This window comes from Trichomycterus rosablanca, chromosome 13 (genome assembly GCF_030014385.1).
Source record: "Trichomycterus rosablanca isolate fTriRos1 chromosome 13, fTriRos1.hap1, whole genome shotgun sequence".
NCBI classification, from domain to species: Eukaryota; Metazoa; Chordata; class Actinopteri; order Siluriformes; family Trichomycteridae; genus Trichomycterus; species Trichomycterus rosablanca.
This window is the reverse complement of record NC_086000.1, coordinates 3,848,650-3,867,880: the sequence shown is the minus strand read 5'-3', so window position 1 is coordinate 3,867,880 and position 19,231 is coordinate 3,848,650. Positions and strand designations below refer to the sequence as shown.

The 19,231-nt window shown below is 41.6% G+C and overlaps 1 protein-coding gene across 1 annotated transcript; it reads left to right on the top strand.

Moving 5' to 3' along the window:
* The first annotated feature begins 892 nt into the window (after nucleotides 1-892).
* LOC134325570 (ribosome quality control complex subunit NEMF-like) lies at nucleotides 893-18,175 on the top strand. Its single transcript, XM_063007815.1, has 32 exons — nucleotides 893-989; nucleotides 2,314-2,382; nucleotides 2,995-3,097; nucleotides 3,186-3,311; nucleotides 3,559-3,707; nucleotides 3,852-3,919; nucleotides 5,492-5,581; nucleotides 5,702-5,775; nucleotides 5,882-5,952; nucleotides 6,473-6,548; nucleotides 6,721-6,861; nucleotides 7,272-7,480; nucleotides 7,567-7,758; nucleotides 7,834-7,897; nucleotides 8,096-8,184; nucleotides 8,899-9,002; nucleotides 9,091-9,153; nucleotides 9,868-9,980; nucleotides 10,391-10,448; nucleotides 11,121-11,179; nucleotides 11,354-11,474; nucleotides 11,928-12,192; nucleotides 12,916-12,958; nucleotides 13,746-13,795; nucleotides 14,181-14,325; nucleotides 14,471-14,548; nucleotides 14,655-14,840; nucleotides 15,721-15,759; nucleotides 16,305-16,411; nucleotides 16,568-16,611; nucleotides 17,630-17,709; nucleotides 17,809-18,175. The coding sequence occupies exons 1-32, from the start codon at nucleotides 931-933 to the stop codon at nucleotides 17,884-17,886; spliced, it is 3,213 nt and encodes a 1,070-aa protein (XP_062863885.1). The 5' UTR covers nucleotides 893-930; the 3' UTR covers nucleotides 17,887-18,175.
* Nucleotides 18,176-19,231: the final 1,056 nt, after the last annotated feature.

Genomic DNA, 19,231 nt, shown 5'->3' with positions numbered 1-19,231 from the left:
AGATTTTAACGTCATGTTTTACACTTTGGTTACATTCATGACAGGACAGGTAATTACCGGTTACACAAGTTTAATGCCAAACACAGACATGGACAATTTGTATCTCACTCGCACGTCTTTGGACTGTGGGAGGAAACCGGAGCTCCCGGAGGAAAGCCACGCAGACATGGGGAGAACATGCAAACTCATTTACATTTAGATTTTCAGCATTCAGCAGATGCTTTTATTCAAAGCGACTTACAGTCTAACCCTCTACAATTGAGGGTTAAGGGCCTTGCTCAAGGGCCCAACAGTTGCAACCTGACAGTGGTGGGGCTTGAACCAGCAACATTTTGCTTACTAGTCCAGTACCTTAACCACTAGGCTACAAAATCCACACAGAAAGGACCGGACTGTTCCACCTGGGGATCGAACCCAGGACTTTCTTACTGTGAGGCGACAGTGCCACCCAAAAATATATAAAAAGATTTCAAACAGTTTACAATCAAAGCAATTTAGGGTTAAGGTTCTTGCTCAAGGGCACAATAGTGGCAACCTGGCAGTGGTGGGGCTTGAACCAGCAACCTTCTGATTACTGACTGGTCCAGTATATTAACCACTAGGTTACAACTGCCTTAATTATGATTATTATGTTAATAATGATTATTATATTTATTACTTTATGTACAATATGATATGTCTTGAGCTGGATGAATCAATGAGCTTCTGAATCGACTCTTTGGTGTCGATTCTAAAAATGAATCATTTGTCACAGCGTGAGCGACAACACGGCCGCCTCCTCCAGGCGTCTGAAACGCGTTTCGCCTTTTCCATTAGCAGCACCGAGAAAACAAACAGGCTTCCGTAAAACTGTAGCGCATGCGCCGTTCTGGTTAGTACACACTGGCGTTGAGTGCAGTGAAGTTTGAGTTGGATTGACTCGATGACAGGATGAAAGGCAGATTTAATACCGTGGATATCAGAGCTGTGATCGCCGAGCTCAATGCCAAGTAAGAATAGATTTGCATTTTATTAATGGCACTAAGAGAAAGAGAGTTTTGGGGAGTTTTTAAGCCTAGCTAGCTAGCAATCAGGACAGAGCTGCACATGTTCTGATTACATATTTACAATCTGATCACAACCTGATCACATGGTCGATCATCTTCTGCTTACATATGTCTTACACAGGGCTTTAACCTGACCACACCTGTTAAAGTCGCAGTCCAAAGTTTAGCCGTGGTTGGAAAGGGCTTGACTATCATGCAACTGAACCTTCTCAGCCAATGCGTGATTAAAGCAAACCCATCTCTGTATAAAGTCATTTTCTTATATAAGCTTTACTCTGGTAGGTCTTTAAAAGGTGCCTGGAAACCGGAGTACCCAGAGGAAACCTGTGCAGCTCTTACAGTCAGTAACTGAGAGCAAGGATCGAACCTATGTCCTCAGGACCCATTTGGCTGTGCCCTACCTTGTGTGTCGCCTTGTGTGTAGCCTAATGGTTAAGGTACTGGACTAGTAATCAAAAGGTTGCTGGTTCAAGCCCCAAGTCACTTTTGGGCTCCTGAGCAAGGCCCCTAAACCTCAATTGCTTAGACAGTATACTGTCACAGAACTGTAAGTCCGGAGTACCGAGAGAACCTGTGCAGACATTCATACAGCTCTTAAAGCTCCTACAGTCAGTGTCTAAGAGCAAGGATCGAACCCAAGTCCTCAGGACCCATTTGGATGTGCCCTACCCTGTCTGTCACTTTAGGCAGAATGTGAATTGCACATCCAAATCATAAACAGACTTGCATACATAAATCCAGGTTTTAAAATATGGCAGTTGTAGCCTAGTGGTTAAGGTACTGGACTAGTAATCAAAAGGTCGCTGGTTCAAGCCAGGTTGTCACTGTTGGGCTCTTAAACAAGGCCCTTAACCCTCAATTGCTTAGATTGTATAATTCGCTTTGGATAAAAGTGTCCGCGAAATGTCAAATGTAAATGTAATTACTTTCGATTTAGGTACTGGACTAATAATCGGGTGGTCGGTGGTTCTATCCCCACCACTTTTTCACAAATTTAGGCATTGTGCTTTTTGTGCTTATGATTGTTCAAAGATAAGCTTTAAGAAGAACCTGGTTGAATCTGACATCACTGGTAACTTCTGTTCTCTAGTTTATTATTGAATGCTCTGTTGTAACTTTAAAATCCCAGTGCACATTATAAATAAATATAAAGACTTGATCACACTAGAGCAGACACTTCTGCTAGTATTCAAAATGTACTTTAGATGGATATTCACTATATATCATCTATTATTTTGACTCAAAATGATCTTTTGTTTCACTGCAGCTATGTGGGAATGCGAGTGTACAATGTCTACGACATCGACACCAAGACCTACCTCATTCGCCTCCAGAAGTAAGTAACTACAGCGTTTTGGGGATGTACATGATGCTGAAAGCTCTTTCATCTCACTTAACTAATAAATTATATTTACTTGAGTATTGTACACCTGTTTGTTAGCTTGTTGGACATCCATTTCCAGCATTAACATGGAAATAATTACATTGTTAATTCGTGACCACAATATGCTTAATTTGAGGGCAGTTGTAGCTCAGTGGTTAAGGTACTGGACGAGTAATTGAAAGGTCGCTGGTTCAAGCCCAACCACTGCCAGGTTATCACTGTTGGGCCCTTGAATAAGGCACTTAGCCCTCAATTGTTTTGACAGTGTACAGTCACAGTACTGTTACTGTAAGTCGCTTTGGATAAAAGTGTTAAATACTGAAATGAACTGTTAAGATTGAACCGTAGTCCAATTGTGCTGAGCTGGAGCTCCTTATTGATGCCTGTGTTTTAGATTGGGATGTCCAACAAGCATATCATCCAGTGTCCACAAAACTATAACTTTTGGCAGATATAGCTGCTGAAAGCTTGTTTTCCTTACTGCACCTATTCTTGTTTCTTTTTTTTCTTTTTTTTTTTGTACAAGATGATTGGTGCTTTTTGTTTCTAACTTGTTTTTTTTAGGCCGGACAGCAAAGCGGTCTTGCTGATAGAGTCTGGTATACGGATTCACTCCACAGAATTCGAATGGCCCAAAAATGTCATGCCGTCCGGTTTTGCCATGAAAGTAAGTAGCGTTATTAATTTTGTTCCATCAGTGTAAAGCGTTTTATATTCAACTGTTTTGATTGATTGAGGGTTTTTATTTCCTTTAGTGTCGCAAACACCTGAAATCCAGGAGACTGGTGCATGTCAAACAGCTGGGTGTGGACAGAATAGTGGACCTTCAGTTCGGCTCAGAGGAAGCTGCTTACCACCTCATCGTTGAGTTGTACGACAGGGTAAGAGAACCTGGGGATCGTTTTAACCTTGGTTAGAGAACATTTGGGCCAGTATGTAATTTTTGACTAGGATTAGTTTCTTGGATTTAATGCCTGCAGAAATGTAGACAGTAGGAATGTAGGATTAATAACCCGTTCAGAACATTTCTGGGTATAAAAAACTACTCGTAGCAGGTTTTTTGGGGTATTTCACCCTCAACAGTGCAAAATATAGATGAACGATTCTTTCTGTGGTTTATGTTTTCAGGGAAACATAATCCTGACGGATCACGAGTTCACAATTCTGAACCTGCTGCGCTTCCGCACTGCCGAAGCAGAGGACGTGAAGATCGCGGTGAGAGAGAGATACCCCATAGAGAACGCCAGGCCTCCAGAACCCCTCATCAGTCTCGAGAGGTAAAAGGGAATCTTCATCTGAACTAAGTGGATGAGAATGTTTGTTCACTCTTGATGGATCTCGGCACCACCGCCACGTACTTGCTGTGTGTGTACGTGTATCTGTGTAGACATACTGAGTGTTCATGTGCTTTTATTCTTTAGGCTGGAAGAGATTTTAGCTAAAGCTCAGAGTGGAGAGCAAATCAAAAGAATCCTGAATCCTCACCTGCGTGAGTCTTTATATTACTCTGCACAGTCTTACATTTTACAGTGTTACAGTTTATACAGTCTTACAGTTTATACAATGTTGGTCAGTATCAGTAGCATCACTACAGGTAGTAACCAGTTCATGGTGTAGCTTTTAAATCAAGTAGCAGATTTATATCGTCTCACCATCTATAATAACAGGAATTTGATGACATTTTATAAACCTAAAAAAGTAAGAATGAAAACAGTGAGAACAGCAACATAAAAATATTAAGTAAATTCATTTAATACTATAATGTAGCTCAGATATATTTATAATTCCTATTATTCTTCTTCTTCTTCTTCTTCTTCTTTCGGCTTATTCCCTTTTTCAGGGGTCGCCACAGCGAGTCATCCTCATGATCGCTCATTGATTTGGCACAATTTTTACGCCGGATGCCCTTCCTGACACAACCCTCCCTAATTTATCCGGGCTTGGGACCGGCACTACAATGCACTAGTGCATCTAGCGGCTAGGTATCTATAGGACAATTCAGTGTTTCCAATTAACCTGGTGGCATGTTTTTTTTTGGACTGTGGGAGGAAACCGGAGTACCCGGAGGAAACCCACGCGGACACGGGGAGAACATGCAAACTCCGCACAGAAAGGACCCGGACCGCCCCGCCTGGGGATTGAACCCAGGACCTTCTTGTTGTGAGGCGACAGTGCTACCCACTAAGCCACCGTGCCGCCAATTCCTATTATTATTATTGAGTATTATTTACTTTTTTATATTTTTAATTATTATGGTTTGTGAATTATTATTATTATTTTCATAAATCATAAACATAAATTACAGAAATTGTTTCTACTATTAGTATGAACACCTACAAATAATATTAATAATAATAATAACAGTTTCAGAAGTGTTTAATAATGTTAAAAATGTATTGTAATAATTAAACAAATTGTATTTATGTATAATTGTTATAATAGTTATAATAATAATAGTAATATGTATAAGTATATATAACAATAATAAGTATGTATAATAATAATAATAATATGTATAAGTATGTATAATAATAATTATAAGTATGTTTAAGTATATATAACAATAATAAGTATGTATAATAATAATAATATGTATAAGTATGTATATGTATAAATATATATAATAATAATAAGTATGTAAATATATAAGTATATATAATAATAATACTATGAATAATACTACTAATAATACGTATATACAGTTGGATCAGTGGTAGGCTAGTGGGTAGAGCTTTGGGCTATCAGTTAAAAGGTTCAGAGTTCAAATCCCAGCTCTGCCATTCAGCCACTATTGGGCCCTTGAGTAAGGCCCTTAATTCTGTCTGCTCCAGGGGTGCCATACAATGGCTGACCCTGTGCTCTGATCTCAGCATCCTAATGAGCTGGGAACTGTACACGTGTAGCTTTATATATAACATATAAAAGCAGTTTACTCATTATAATTGTTGTTATTATTATTATTATTATTATTACACTAAGCACATATTTAAGGAGCTTGTCAAATAATGCCCACGTTGAGTTCTTTTTTTTTTCTTAATGGCTTTTTCTTTTCTCTTCTCAGCATATGGAGGCACTCTTATTGAACACTGCCTCATGCAGGTCGGCCTGTCTGGTCTTTTAAAAATGGACAGTCATTTTACCCTGACTGAAGGTTTGCTTTCTGTTTTTTTTTCTGTTTCTGTAGATTGTATTATTGAATTACTCTTTAACAAGTAATATTTGAGCATCATGAATAGATTTTTAAAAAATCAAATCATCTCATTTTCCACAGCTGGCCCAAAACTTCTGGAGGCTTTACAGCTGGCAGAGAGTTACATGGAGGAAGCTGCAAACTTCACAGGAAAGGTTGGAATAAATAATGAAAATAACAGCTATTTGTTATGTAGCTGTTATGTGTTTGTTAAGTGTTGGGTTGACGTTCGCTGTACAATTGTGTGGTGTTTTTTTTTAGGGTTACATCGTTCAGAAAATAGAAAAGAAGCCGAGCATGAATCCGGAACAGCCACACGAGGAGCTGCTCACGTAGGATCATCATTTTTTCTATTAATGACTTAAAACAGGGTCTCTGTAGGTCATAAAGCCTTAATGGTCTGAAAGTGTATTAATTTATGGAATTAATAAGTAATCAGCTTGAACTCTGTGGTTGAGATACAGACCTAGACCTTGGTGGGTCACTGGTTCAGGTCACATCACCACCAAGTGGCCACAGGTCTGCTCCTCTCAGTTGCTTGTATTGTAATTTATCTTTATTCAGATAAAATGCAGTTGTAGCCTAGCGGTTAAGGTACTGAACTAGTAATCAGAAGGTCGCTGCTGTTGGGCCCTTAAGCAAGGCCCTTAACCCTCAATCACCCAGACTGTATATTGTAACAGTACTGTAAGTCACTTTGGATAAAGGCGTTTGCTAAATGCCAAAAATATAAACATTGTGCAAAAGATCAGTTCGGTGGCATCACTGTGCCACTCATATACCACCATTTACTGTTCATGTATCTATCAAGGCTCCCTGTAGAATCTCTGTAAATCTCCAAGTCTTCTTTAGGTATGAAGAATTTCACCCATTTCTTTTCGCCCAGCATTCGAAGAGCCCACATGTCGAGTTTGCGTCTTTTGATAAGGTTTGTGTGTTTTTATTTAACAATTTAAGCTTAAAACGTTCGTTCACACAATAATAATAATAATAATAATAATAATAATAATAATAATAATTTAAATTTGTACCTGTCCACATGATCCTAAGGGTCCAAATAATAAAAGACGCATATTTTAATATCTTATTTATACTGACAGGCCGTTGACGAGTTTTTCTCCAAGATGGAGAGTCAGAAAATTGACATAAAGGCTTTGCAGCAGGAGAAACAAGCCCTTAAGAAGCTGGACAACGTGAGAAAGGACCACGAGCAGCGTTTGGAGGCGCTTCATCAGGCTCAGGTGAGTCACAGAAACAAACGTGACCCTCGGAGCCCCCACCCTGGTTGAGGAGAGCCGCACTGGACCTCGAGCAGCCATAAAGAACCCATTCCACCGTTCTCTTCCTTGTCTGTGTGGGCGACTGGCCGGTCGATAGCACAGCTGGGATGAACCCGAGAGCCTGAAGACCACTTTTATGGATTCTTATTAGACAGATTTAATGTATGGAGGATCACGCTTTCCTCCTCATACTCCTCTGTCACTTCGCATCCTTCCTGGCCAAGCAGAAGGCATATAAAACTGGAACTTGTGTGTCTAACCATATAACTAACCGACGATATTTATCGTAACTCCGTCTGTCACGTTTTGTTGCTTCAGAAATACTGTTTGCCGGTACTGTATACTCAGCAGCTCCGCCCGTTGTTTTGCAGGAGGTGGACCGCTTGAAGGGCGAGCTGGTGGAAATGAATCTCCCGATCGTAGAGCGAGCTCTTCAGGTGGTGTGCAGCGCCCTGGCCAATCAGGTGGACTGGGCCGAGATCAACCTCATCGTCAAAGAAGCTCAGGAGGCCGGAGACCCTGTGGCCTGTGCCATCAAAGAGCTGAAACTACAAACCAACCACATCACCATGCTGCTCAAGTACGTTCACATTAAAAAGCATTTATATCTGCCTTCAGTTTTATTCGTATCAAGCTGAAAAACAAAACACGTCTCTTGTCTTGCAGGAACCCGTATGTAGGCTCAGAGGAAGCAGAGGAGGAGGAAGAGATGATAGAAGATACTAAAGAGGGATCAAAGCAGCCGAAGGGAAAAAAGAATAAGAATAAAGACAAAGGACAGAAAGGCAAAGTCCAGAGAAACAAACCCGTCCTGGTGGACGTGGACCTCAGTCTGTCTGCTTACGCCAACGCAAAAAAGTGAGTAATGAGTCCCGGTCAGTGTGAACGACCTGATTCATTAGAGAGTGTTATTTTACTTTTTGTTTTTTTCAGGTATTATGACCATAAGCGAAGTGCTGCCAAGAAGGAGCAGAAAACAGTGGAAGCAGCTGAGAAGGTAAAACATTTGGACAGAACTTCCAGTTGTCTGATGCTGTTTTTTTTTCCTGGATTTTTCCCGTTTATCTCCCAGTCTAATGGTCCAACCTTCCCTCCATTAAACACGTCCAATCTGTTGGACCGCTGTGCCACTCTAGAGCTCGGGGAACTATTTAATATGTAGAAATTATTTAATTGTGTTTATTTTTATCTCAAGGCCTTCAAGTCTGCGGAGAAAAAGACCAAACAAACTCTCAAGGAAGTCCAGACAGTGACGACGATTCAGAAGGCCAGAAAAGTCTACTGGTGAGTTAAAAAATTGACTTTCAGCTGCCAGAGCCTATAATAGGACTTGAAATTCAATGGTTGTTCAATTTATTTTACAGTTAAGCTCCAGTTGCTGTAATATACGCGAGTCACGGGCTTGATCAGGCCTTGCTAGTCTTGGTATTTCCTTTACTCAACATAAATTTGTCACAACTCTTATTCAAACAACCTCTTAAGACAAGAGCTGTGATATTTATATGCATTTCTATCTTGTTTTTACCCTGTTTATTGTCTAGTACAAAAGTGTCTACTAATGTGGACAACAGGTCTAAGTTAAGCAGAATGAGGAACAAGGCATAAAGTGAAAACGTAGCGTCCCCATATGTGACCGCAGGGTCTCAAGAGGCTTAGAAAACATCCAAAATCTTTAAAATTAATGTTCCAGAAATAGGCTTACTGTTTGACGTAGTTCTCTTTCAAAGAGATTAGCAGCTCAGCTAGCCACGGATAGGTGAAACCCTGTCCGACCTTCCACCCACAGACAAGCCACTTGTTTCTGTTGGCAGAGCCAGATTGGTGGTGTGCTAGTGCATTAGACTTCTAAATGGTCAAGCTTAGCAAAGGTTTGTTTTTGATGTAGTAGTAGTTTATTCCCAACAGTTTCCAGGTTAAACTCACTAGTTCCTCCAGATGTATTACATTAAATAATAACAACAAAATCTGGGCTTGTATGACTTTGTGTTTTGTCACCAGGTTTGAGAAGTTCCTGTGGTTCATCAGCTCAGAGAATTATCTCATCATTGCCGGACGGGACCAACAACAGAACGAGATGATAGTGAAACGGTACTTGCGTCCAGGTACACAGGCTTTATTAGAGGTATATATATGTATTTTTTTTTACATTTGTTTTGTTTGTGTAGATTAATGATGTGGATCTTTACTTAGGGGACATTTATGTCCATGCTGACCTTCATGGAGCCACAAGTTGTGTCATCAAGAATCCATCTGGTAAGGGGGTTTTACATGTTGTTATATAGTGTTGGGTTTGCTGTTACAGTGGTCACATAAGTACCCACACCAACGGGCAACGTTTTGAATTCTTAACACAATCTACAGCTGTATGTGCGACCCTGTGTTGAATAACAGATTTGATTGATTGAGTTTGCAGTTTAAAAACAGAAAAAGCAAATAAAAAAACACAAATATCTGAAGACAGAACGAGCAGGGTGCAATAAAAAGAGCGGGCAGTTAAGCGCAGGGGGTCACTCTGTTATGTCCTTGGCTTGTGTGGCAGCCTGTGCCACTGGAAACATTGCACACTTTGATGGATACAATCACTCTGGAAATAAGCTATAAACAGTCTGGCCTTTAAAACAGGACACTGATCCAGACTCACCAGGAACTGCTGAAATAAGTATGTGGACACCTGAGCACGAATATGTTGAACATTCTGTTCCATAACCAAGGGCAGCAGTATAGAGTCGCCTGTCCTGCTCTGGGAAGGCTTCAGTAAGCAGAGCATTTGTGAGGACTGGCTAGCAGTCGACATTCCAGTTCATCCCAGTAGCGCTCAGTGCAGTTGAGTTCTGGGCTCTTTCACTCATGGAGGATGGAGGTCCCATGGTTGCCCTTGGCTGCTCAACGGGGGCTTTTGGTCTGTTGGCTATTGTAAAAAAAACGCTATATGAAGTATTGAATCACTGAGCTCTGCTTTGGTTCCAGGTGAGCCGGTTCCTCCACGTACGCTGACCGAGGCCGGGACGATGGCTGCGTGTTACAGCGCTGCATGGGACGCCAAAGTGATCACCAGTGCTTGGTGGGTCCATCATAACCAGGTGAGACTGGACGTTCTATTTAATATGAGCGTGTTATATTTTGTATTACGTGCACTATGGCAGAAAGTATGTGGACACCCAGTGAGGCCTTATTCTGTGTTTATGTGCAAACTCATGGCTAAGAGCTGTTTATGTTTAAAATTAATTATATAAAATAAGGCTTGAGCTTTATATTAAAGATAGAGCATGAATGTGCCCCTATAAGTCCATAAAGACATGTGTAGAGGCCTTTACAAAGCCCTGATCCCTTTAAATGCTTTTTAACTGAACTGGCACAAATTCCCACATGCTGCAATATCTGCAAAGAGCTTATGGTCAGACGTCCACATACTGACGTCCATACAGTGTATCAAAACACCTAAATCTTGAAGTTTGAGATGCTCATGATGTGCATTTCTTGCTTGCTACAGGTTTCCAAGACTGCTCCGACAGGAGAGTACTTAACTACAGGAAGCTTCATGATCAGAGGTACGCACAGGACTAGAATTCAATCTCCCTTCCAAATTTCAGAGGACACTGAGCAACCCGTACAGATAATGACGTGACTAAGGTTAAAGAACTCTAGAGAGTTCTTCATCAAACCTGAGTGATCGGACAAGAGAGGCAGAACGACAGCAACCCAACATCCCTATGACCTAGAACCTCCAAGCTCTGCGCCAGTGTCAGGGACTCAGTTTATTGGGTTGAAGCCCTTACACATGGAAGATGGAATGGATGGAATGCCTTTATTTGTCATGTACACCCTGCTTATTTGGAAGCGCAGGGTCAGTCGTTGTACGGCAGGATTGAAACCCACAATCTTCTAGCTGGTAACCCACAGCTCTATCCACTAGTCTCACTGTCACATGACCAATCTGGTAGACTTAGACCTACCAGATTGGTCATGTGACGGATCACAGATCCCCCACCCCCCCCTGTATCATTAAGCTCGGTGGGTAGCACTGTTGCCTCACAGCAAGAAGGACCCGAGTTCAAATCCCAGGTGATGCGGTCCGGTTCCTTTCTGTGTGGAGTTGGCATGTTCTCCCCTTCTCTGTGTCTGTGTGGGTTTCCTTCAGGAGCTCCAGTTTCCTCCCACAGTCCAAGACAAAAACTACCTGTACTGTCATGAATTATTTACGTTTCACTCTTTTCCTTTAGGAAAGAAAAACTTCTTACCACCATCATATCTCATTATGGGCTTTGGATTTCTCTTTAAGGTAGGAGTTAAAACCACTAGATATATATATATATCAAGTTTGAACATCAGCTCTGCTGTCAGCCAGCCGGGCGCGTTCACAAACATGATTGGCTGTGTCTGAGGGAGGGTGGTTGGCCGTGTCTGCTGGATTCTTCATTACTGCTGCTATCGCTTGGTTCTTTTTGTGCTGTAGGTGGATGAGCAGAGTGTGTTTAGACACCGGGGAGAGAGGAAGGTCAAAACTCTGGACGAGGACGTTGACGATGTGACCTCCAGTACTGCCGAGCTGCTCGAGGAAGGAGAAGAGCTGATAGGTCTGTATTAAGTGTATGAGGGTATAAGGGTGGCCTTGATCAAGGGCCCACCATTGGTAACTTGGAAGTGGTGGAGCTGCAACCAATGAGCAATGACCCAAACTAAATAGAATCATCTAAGAGTCTCCAAAACTTGCAAAACCAAATCAGTGCCAGTGGTTTTGGACTGAGCTATTCAACAAGCTAATGGTCAGGTGTCTACGTACATTTGGACATTTAGTAGACCTACTAAACTACCCCAATTATCTTCCAATGTAGTCCTAGCCAGTTCCCCAATTTGCCTGCCTCTTGCATCTTCTCATCCTGGGCCAAAAATGTCACAAGGCCCTTTAAGGTCTGACACAAAATATACTAAAATATGTGGCAATCTGGTCCCACTGTGGTTTACAAGCTGTAACGTAATGCCTCCACTTTATTTTGAACCCGGGTTTGTAACGAGCTCCATCTTTCCAGGTGAAGACAGCGGGAACGAAGGAAAGGCTGAAGGAGAAGACGTACCTGAGGAGGACTGCAGGATGGAGGAAGATGAGGAAGACGAAGAGAACGTGGAAGCTGAGGAGAAGCTGAGTGATGGACAGCCTGAGTCTGTAAAGCAGGAGGAGGAAGAGGATGAGGATGAGGAGGGCGTACAGGAGGAAGAGAAGAGTGAGGAAGAGGAGAATGCAGAGAGTTGCTTTCCGGACACCAACATCTCGCTCACACACCTTCAGGTTAACAGGTGAAATTAGCAGCAGTAATGAAGTCCTGTCTACATATTTATGAACTATCTAAACAAACAGTTTGAGGAAGGCCCCTAACTACTTCAGCCCTACTCTTTGGGATGAATTGGAATGTCTGTAGTGAGCCAGGCCTTCATGTCCAATCAGTGCCTGACCTCACAAAAAGCTGTTTTAACTAAATGAGCACAAATTTTCATAGGCAACTTCATTCTATATTGTACAATGTATGTACACTCATGGTTTAGGATATAGGGCAGGATATCCAACAAGCTCATAGTCAGGTGTCCACATGGGTAACACTGTTCACAGTCAAGTGTGCTTCATCTCACCATTTAAAAGTTGCAGCCGTATGTACGCTATATGGCCAAATGTATGTGGACACCTAGTCATTTCTATTTTCATAGCTATTCTTTCTGAACATGGGGCATTTTATGGAGTTTGGGTCTAGTTTGCCGCCATAACAGGCTTTGCTTTTTTTCCAAGATTTTGGAGAGTGTCTGTGGAAATTTCTGCCCATTCTGTCAAGAAAGCTTTGCAGGGTCTGGGACTGATATATGTGATATATGATATATGATTTTATACACCTGTTAGCAATGTGTGTGGCTAAATCTCCTAGTAACTAGGACTGGTGTCCACATACTTATGGCTATGTAGTCAAATTCACAGACGTTTTAGAATGTTCTGCACCAAACCAATCATTTGTTTTGCTCTTTTTATTGCAGGGGAGTCTCCGGTGCTGGTTTCAAGCAGGACGTCTCCAAACAGGTATGATATACCACAAAGTAGAGCTTTTCGAGTAGCTGCTTCATCCTGATCAGAGTCGCAGGGTGTCCGGAGCCAGCCACGATCACTGGGGATACCACCTGACACCCCAACCCAGTTTTACACTCCCCTGTTTGGTATTCGGTACTCTCACATAGGGGGTCACATAGAGTGTAGCGTGGCTCTCTGTAAGTGATACGGCTCTTTGTGGGAACCCAACACTCACAGGTGAAAAGAAGCAGTCACAGGGTAGATGGAACTGATCTGTATCTGACGTCCAACAATTCCATGTTAGGCCAATTAGTGAACAAAAGCCAAAACTGTTAGCCTAATTTAGAAAATATATAAGCGGGATAAAGCAGTGTGAACAGGTTGCTGTGGGTGCTGCGGAGCCCCCGAGTCAACCACAAAACCGACATGAAAAAACTTCTACCAATCGATACACCATATAGCCAAAAGTATGTGGACACTCTTACATTATTCCTAGCAGAGCCACTGATCTGGTTGAGCATCCACACCGTGTTTAAAGGAGGGAAGGTCAGACAGAGTTTCTTCCCACTGTGATGTGTGATCTCCTGGACTGGTCCGTGTACCTGCATGAATGTGACGGGGAGGGAGGGTCACATGGAGCTTAGCGTGGCTTTCTGCACACAGATCAGAAGCCGCCACAGATCAGACACGTGTCGGAGAGGGCGTATGGTGGTCCGGCTCTCTTGTTTAGCTCTGAGATTAGAATGTAGACACTTGTGTTCATGATGATTGGCATCACAATATTATCTCCTCCTTACAGGACAACACGGCACCACAGGGCAAGAAGTACATCAGCGCCAAGCAGAGAAGGTAAAAACTACTACATACACTTACATACACTGGGCACTGGTTCAAGCCCCACCACTGCTAGGTTGCCACTGTTGGGCCCTTGAGCAAGGCTCTTAACCCTCGATTGCTTAGACAATATACTGTCACAGTACTTTGGATAAAAGCTTCTGCTAAATGCCGTAAATGTAAATGTGCAGTCAAACTAGCCCAGTTTACACGGGCACCTTACTGGGCGTGTACATAGTAATCATGTCATGCCACACCATGCCACCACAGTCAAAATCAGCTGATGGATGAATGTGTTTGTTTGCTGTGAAAGAATGAACGTCTAGACGTTTGGTCCGTCTTCAAATTCGAGTTCTTTTGGCACTGATGCAGATTGACATGACTGCATGTCGTTGTGCAGGGAAATGAAGAAGAGGCAGAGACTGGATAGCAATGAGCAACAGGAAGAACCTGAGCCTAAAAAAGAGGAGAACCAAGCTTCCTCAGTGACCAATCAGAGCTCCAAGAACGCTGGGAGCACTCAGCCGCTGAAGAGAGGACAGAAGGTTAGATCGTACGTTTATTTCCAGTGATGTGAAGTGTGGAATACAGTAGGCGAAAGGAGAAAACCATTTTGGGGACTGGGGTTCTTTTTTTATAGGCAGGCTTTACAAATGACCCAATTTTAATTGTCATGTCTGTGCTCTTTAGAACAAGCTGAAGAAAATCAAGGACAAGTACAAAGACCAGGACGAGGAGGACCGAGAGCTGATGATGAAGCTGCTTGGTGTGAGTGGTGTTGCTTTTTTGTTTATCAGTACCAGTTAGTAACGGCTTCTTCGTTCCAGTAACGCGTTCTTGAACCTTCCAGAATGAAAATCTTTTTTTTGCACAGTCGGCAGGTTCTAATAAGGAAGAGAAAGGTAAGAAGGGGAAGAAGGGTAAAGAGGAGATGGTGAAGCGGGTTCCTCCTAAACCTGCCCAGAAACCTAAAGCTGCTGCCAACGTGGTGAAGAAAGCCGACCAGCCTGGAGCAGAAGGAAGTCCAGCAGGAGAAGACCACGCCGAACAGGACGACAAGGTAAGCGGGTTCATTTACTTTTTACCCTTGTTAAAATGTACTCCAGCTATCCCTGATTACTGAGTTCTGGGGTTTCAGCCACACCCATTGTGCCCAACTTGGTTCCCATTATTAATTTACATTTTTAGTAGACGCCTTTATCCAAAGCGACTTGCATTACAGATACAGTATACCATCTGAGCAGCTGAGAGTTGCTCAAGGACCCAACAGCAGCAACCTGGCAGTTGTGGGGCTTGAACCAGCGACCTTCTGATTACTAGTCCAGTACCTTAACCACTATGCTACGGCTTGCCTAATTCAACATGACTGTCCCCCCGTACACAGAGCAAAGGTCCGTGATGCCAACGTTTGATGAGTTGGGTGTGCAGAAACTCCAGTGCCCTGCAACTCAGTCACACGTCACATATTCATTGGAATGAATCAGAATTCCAACTGTGAGCCAGGCCTTCTGTCCAACTTCCATGTCACCAATCTTACAAATGTTATTATTGGCATAATGGGCGAAGCAAATTCGCACAGACAGGCTGTTATGTTATATAGTTTTGGAATAGTCATCAAGCTCATGGTCAGATGTCCACATACTTTTGGCTATATAGTATACAGGTGTAAAGATTTGCCTTTTTGACTGTAACTGGAGTGATATGAGATGTTGATAGGCTGATACTATTTAAGCACACCCAAAGCTAATTTTGTGCCACATAGTGTGTAACTATACCATTAGTGTTGCACTTACTGGATGTTATTTAGTGTGATTTGGAACACGGCCTGTTTTAGTCACTGCAAGGCGCTTATCAGCTTGCAAAATGAAAACTGAGCTTGGTCCCACATTCTGCCTACAAGCTTGCATTAATACACTGCTGTTGTTTTTTTTGCCCCGCAGGAGGCAGAGGATCTGGATCAGGAGAACCCTGGAGCAGAGGTAACAACCTACCTCACATTCACGTTCAGTTCTGGTGACCAGATCACATGACCAGGCGATTGTGATTGGATTATGAACCGATTACTCAAACCACTTTCAGAGGTCAAAAGAAAGGAATTGTTACACACACTTGATTTTGGAGGCACGTTGACCCCCAAAATGCCACCCTGTTGTGCAAATCTCTGACAACTTTGCCTCTCTGACCATCCTCCTCTCACTGTATGGTGGCGGCATGTTCATGTAGTGCTCGGTTTGTGTAGGCACCATAAGACGAAACCCCATCTAGCTTTCCTCCTTTAGTCCAGACAGCTGGTGGGCTGAAGAATCAGACAGCTGGACCACCTGAGCGCCAGTCGGCTTCTTCTTCTCTCACAGTAGGGAGAGCCACACTATACTCCATGTGTACTTCCACCACCAGACAGCAGGAGTGGCTGTTGCATCAGAAATCAGAGACTATGGAGCAAATTGCATGTATTTTACTCAGTAGATTAAAAATCTAGTGTGTACATACAGTGTATCTAATGAAGTGTGTGTTGTGTTTGTAGGAAGGTGAAAACTTTCTTGACTCTCTGACCGGCCAGCCTCATCCAGACGATGTGCTGATGTTTGCGGTGCCAGTGTGTGCCCCATACACCGCCCTCTCAAACTACAAGTACGTATCGGGTTTCTCTTCACCTGTAATAACTGAGACGGGTCTGAGTACTGAGCACTGTACTACCAACGACCTCAATTATTTACTAAATTATTGTAAATGATCAAATATTCTGTGTCCTTTAACGTCGAGCTTTAAGTTTTATTATCTCCTCAGGCACAAAGTGAAATTAACTCCAGGAACCCAGAAGAAGGGAAAAGGTAAAAAAAACACAAAACATTCACACTTTTATTTTAAAGCTGCAGTGTAAGACTTATACTGTATACACATATTATACTATACTTTATATACTCTGTACAAGCACTATACTAAAGTTACTATATAGTGATATAGTAGTGTTATATATAAGGGCAGTGATAGCTCAGTGGTTAAGGTACTGGACTAGTCAACAGAGGGTTGCCGGTTCAAGCCCCACCAAGTTGCCACTGTTGGGTCCTTGAGCAAGACCCTTAACCCTCAATTGCTCATCGTGTTTAGTGTGATGCATGTGGAAATTGTAAGTCGCTTTGGATAAAAGCGTCTGCTAAATGCTTAAAATGTAAAATGTAAATATAGTGTGTATATATTTTTATATTTATAGTAAAGTAGCATGTAGTTTAGTATAGTATGTGTGTGTGTGTGTGTGTGTGTATATATATATATATTTATTACACACACACTATACACTATATGTACACTTTATTACACTATACTATATACGACAAATATATATATATACACACATTTTTACACTGTATACACACAAACTATACTACACTATATATAGTACAAATATACACACGCACTATAATATATGATATACTACTATTTCATTAATACACACACTACTACACTATACTATATACTATTTAGTGCTATATATATATACTGTATATATATAACACTACACTAAACTATATACTACAAATACACACTATGATATACTGTACTTTATACTTCTATAATATACTGTATATACGTATATGTATATATATATATATATATATATATATATATACTGTATGTATATATAAACTGTATATGTACTGTATATGTATACACACACACTACACTATATACTACAAGTATACACACAATATAATATACTTTACTATATACTGCTATTTTATATACACACACACACTACACTGTATACTACTAGGGTTATATATACATATTGAACTTTGGTATGGATGCTGACAGCACAGTAGATCCTGACCCTTTGCCTTTTTTTGCCAGCTGCCCGGACCGCTGTGTTCAGCTTCATGCGTGCCAGGGAAACCAGCGCCCGAGAGAAAGATCTTTTCCGCAGCGTTAAGGTACTCACATCTCAGACACCTACATGCTCGAACCCAAAATCATTCGGCGTTCTTAATTCGGGACGGTCTCTTAGCGTTACTCTTTGTTACTCCTTTCAGGACACGGATCTGTCAAGAAATGTGCCTGGCAAGGTGAAAGTATCTGCCCCCAACCTTTTGGCTGCAAAGAAGAAGTAAAATTTTGGACTGATTGTGTAAACGATTGTATTTTAGAACCACGTTAGATCGATTTCTGTTCCGTTTGTATATATATATATCACGTCGGATTAAAAAAAGGATCTCAGTTCATTTTATATTAATGATTTATTTGCCACAAAAATACATCCTTCTGCTACGTCTATTCAGCAACTTGAAAAGCGCAAAACAAATTCTGTAAGAATAAAAAGAGAGAAAAAATACACTGATCGAAGATAATCAACACAATAAAGAAGTGGTTACATTCCAAAATGGTATGTCGCCATTCAAAACACAGATTGTTGTTATTTTATTTATTCCTTATTCATGAAATACCTTTCCAAGAGCTGTTTTCCCATGCTTCCCAAATCCCTTCAATTCAATCCAATAAGCAACATGTGTGTGTTACTGAAGCTAAATATGATCTCAAATACATTCACAATCACAACTAGTCTATACACCTGATTTAAAAAATAACTGTACAAAGGAATTCCATTCAGATTTACAGTATTAGTGAATTCTAGTATGGTAAAAAGCACAGGGTGAAAACAGAGGACGCTTGTATGACCGGTATTTTCTCTAGAAAGATGTAGCTGTAAGTCTAGACAAGGCGGGTTCGAACCGACGTCTCTCTGCTCGGCCAAGCCACTAAGGAAACACGACAGTCTGATATTTCTAGTATTACTGTGACTTAAACTCATACTTCTAAAACAACTAATTATTCAATGGGACTAAATGGGGTAATCAGAAGGTTGCTGGTTCAAGCCCCCACCACTGCCAGGTTGCTGCTGTTGGGCCCTTGAGCAATCCCTTTACCCTCAATTGCTTAGACTGTATACTGTTACACTACTGTAAGTCATTTTGGATAAAAGCGTCCGCTAAATGTATATTAATAATTAAATTGACAGTGTAGAAAGTTCACCGCAGCAAGTGAAGAGTGCATGGAACAGTGGTCCCTTGCCAAGGTCAGTAGTCAAATGCAAACATTCAGTCACACAGAATAAAAAAAAAAAAAAAAACATCTGGAATGAAACAAAAGTATTGGGACACCCCCCCTTCTAATCACGGAATTCATGGGTTTCAGGCACGACAGTTTCTAACAGATGAAATAACCCAGTATATAAATGAAATATATGATTTTAACTTTGCAGCAACAGTTTAGGGAAGGCCCTTTCCTGTGCACTAACCTGTAAACTGTACGCATTTTCCTATATGCGTCAATTCAACAGACTGGACACGATCAAACACCTGGGACTCCTCGTGTGTCCATGGTCGACCTGCTTCCACTCGTTGGTGGCCGCACAGTACAGCAGAAAATCTTGGTTTGAGCCCTGACCCTAGTCCGGCT

Excerpts from the sequence above, each read along its gene's own strand:
- LOC134325570 (XM_063007815.1), top strand. The coding sequence starts at position 931 with ATGAAAGGCAGATTTAATACCGTGGATATCAGAGCTGTGATCGCCGAG. Across the intron at positions 5,953-6,472 it reads CCACACGAGGAGCTGCTCAC|GTATGAAGAATTTCACCCAT; the intron begins GTAGGATCATCA and ends AGTCTTCTTTAG. Across the intron at positions 11,180-11,353 it reads GCTTTGGATTTCTCTTTAAG|GTGGATGAGCAGAGTGTGTT; the intron begins GTAGGAGTTAAA and ends TTTGTGCTGTAG.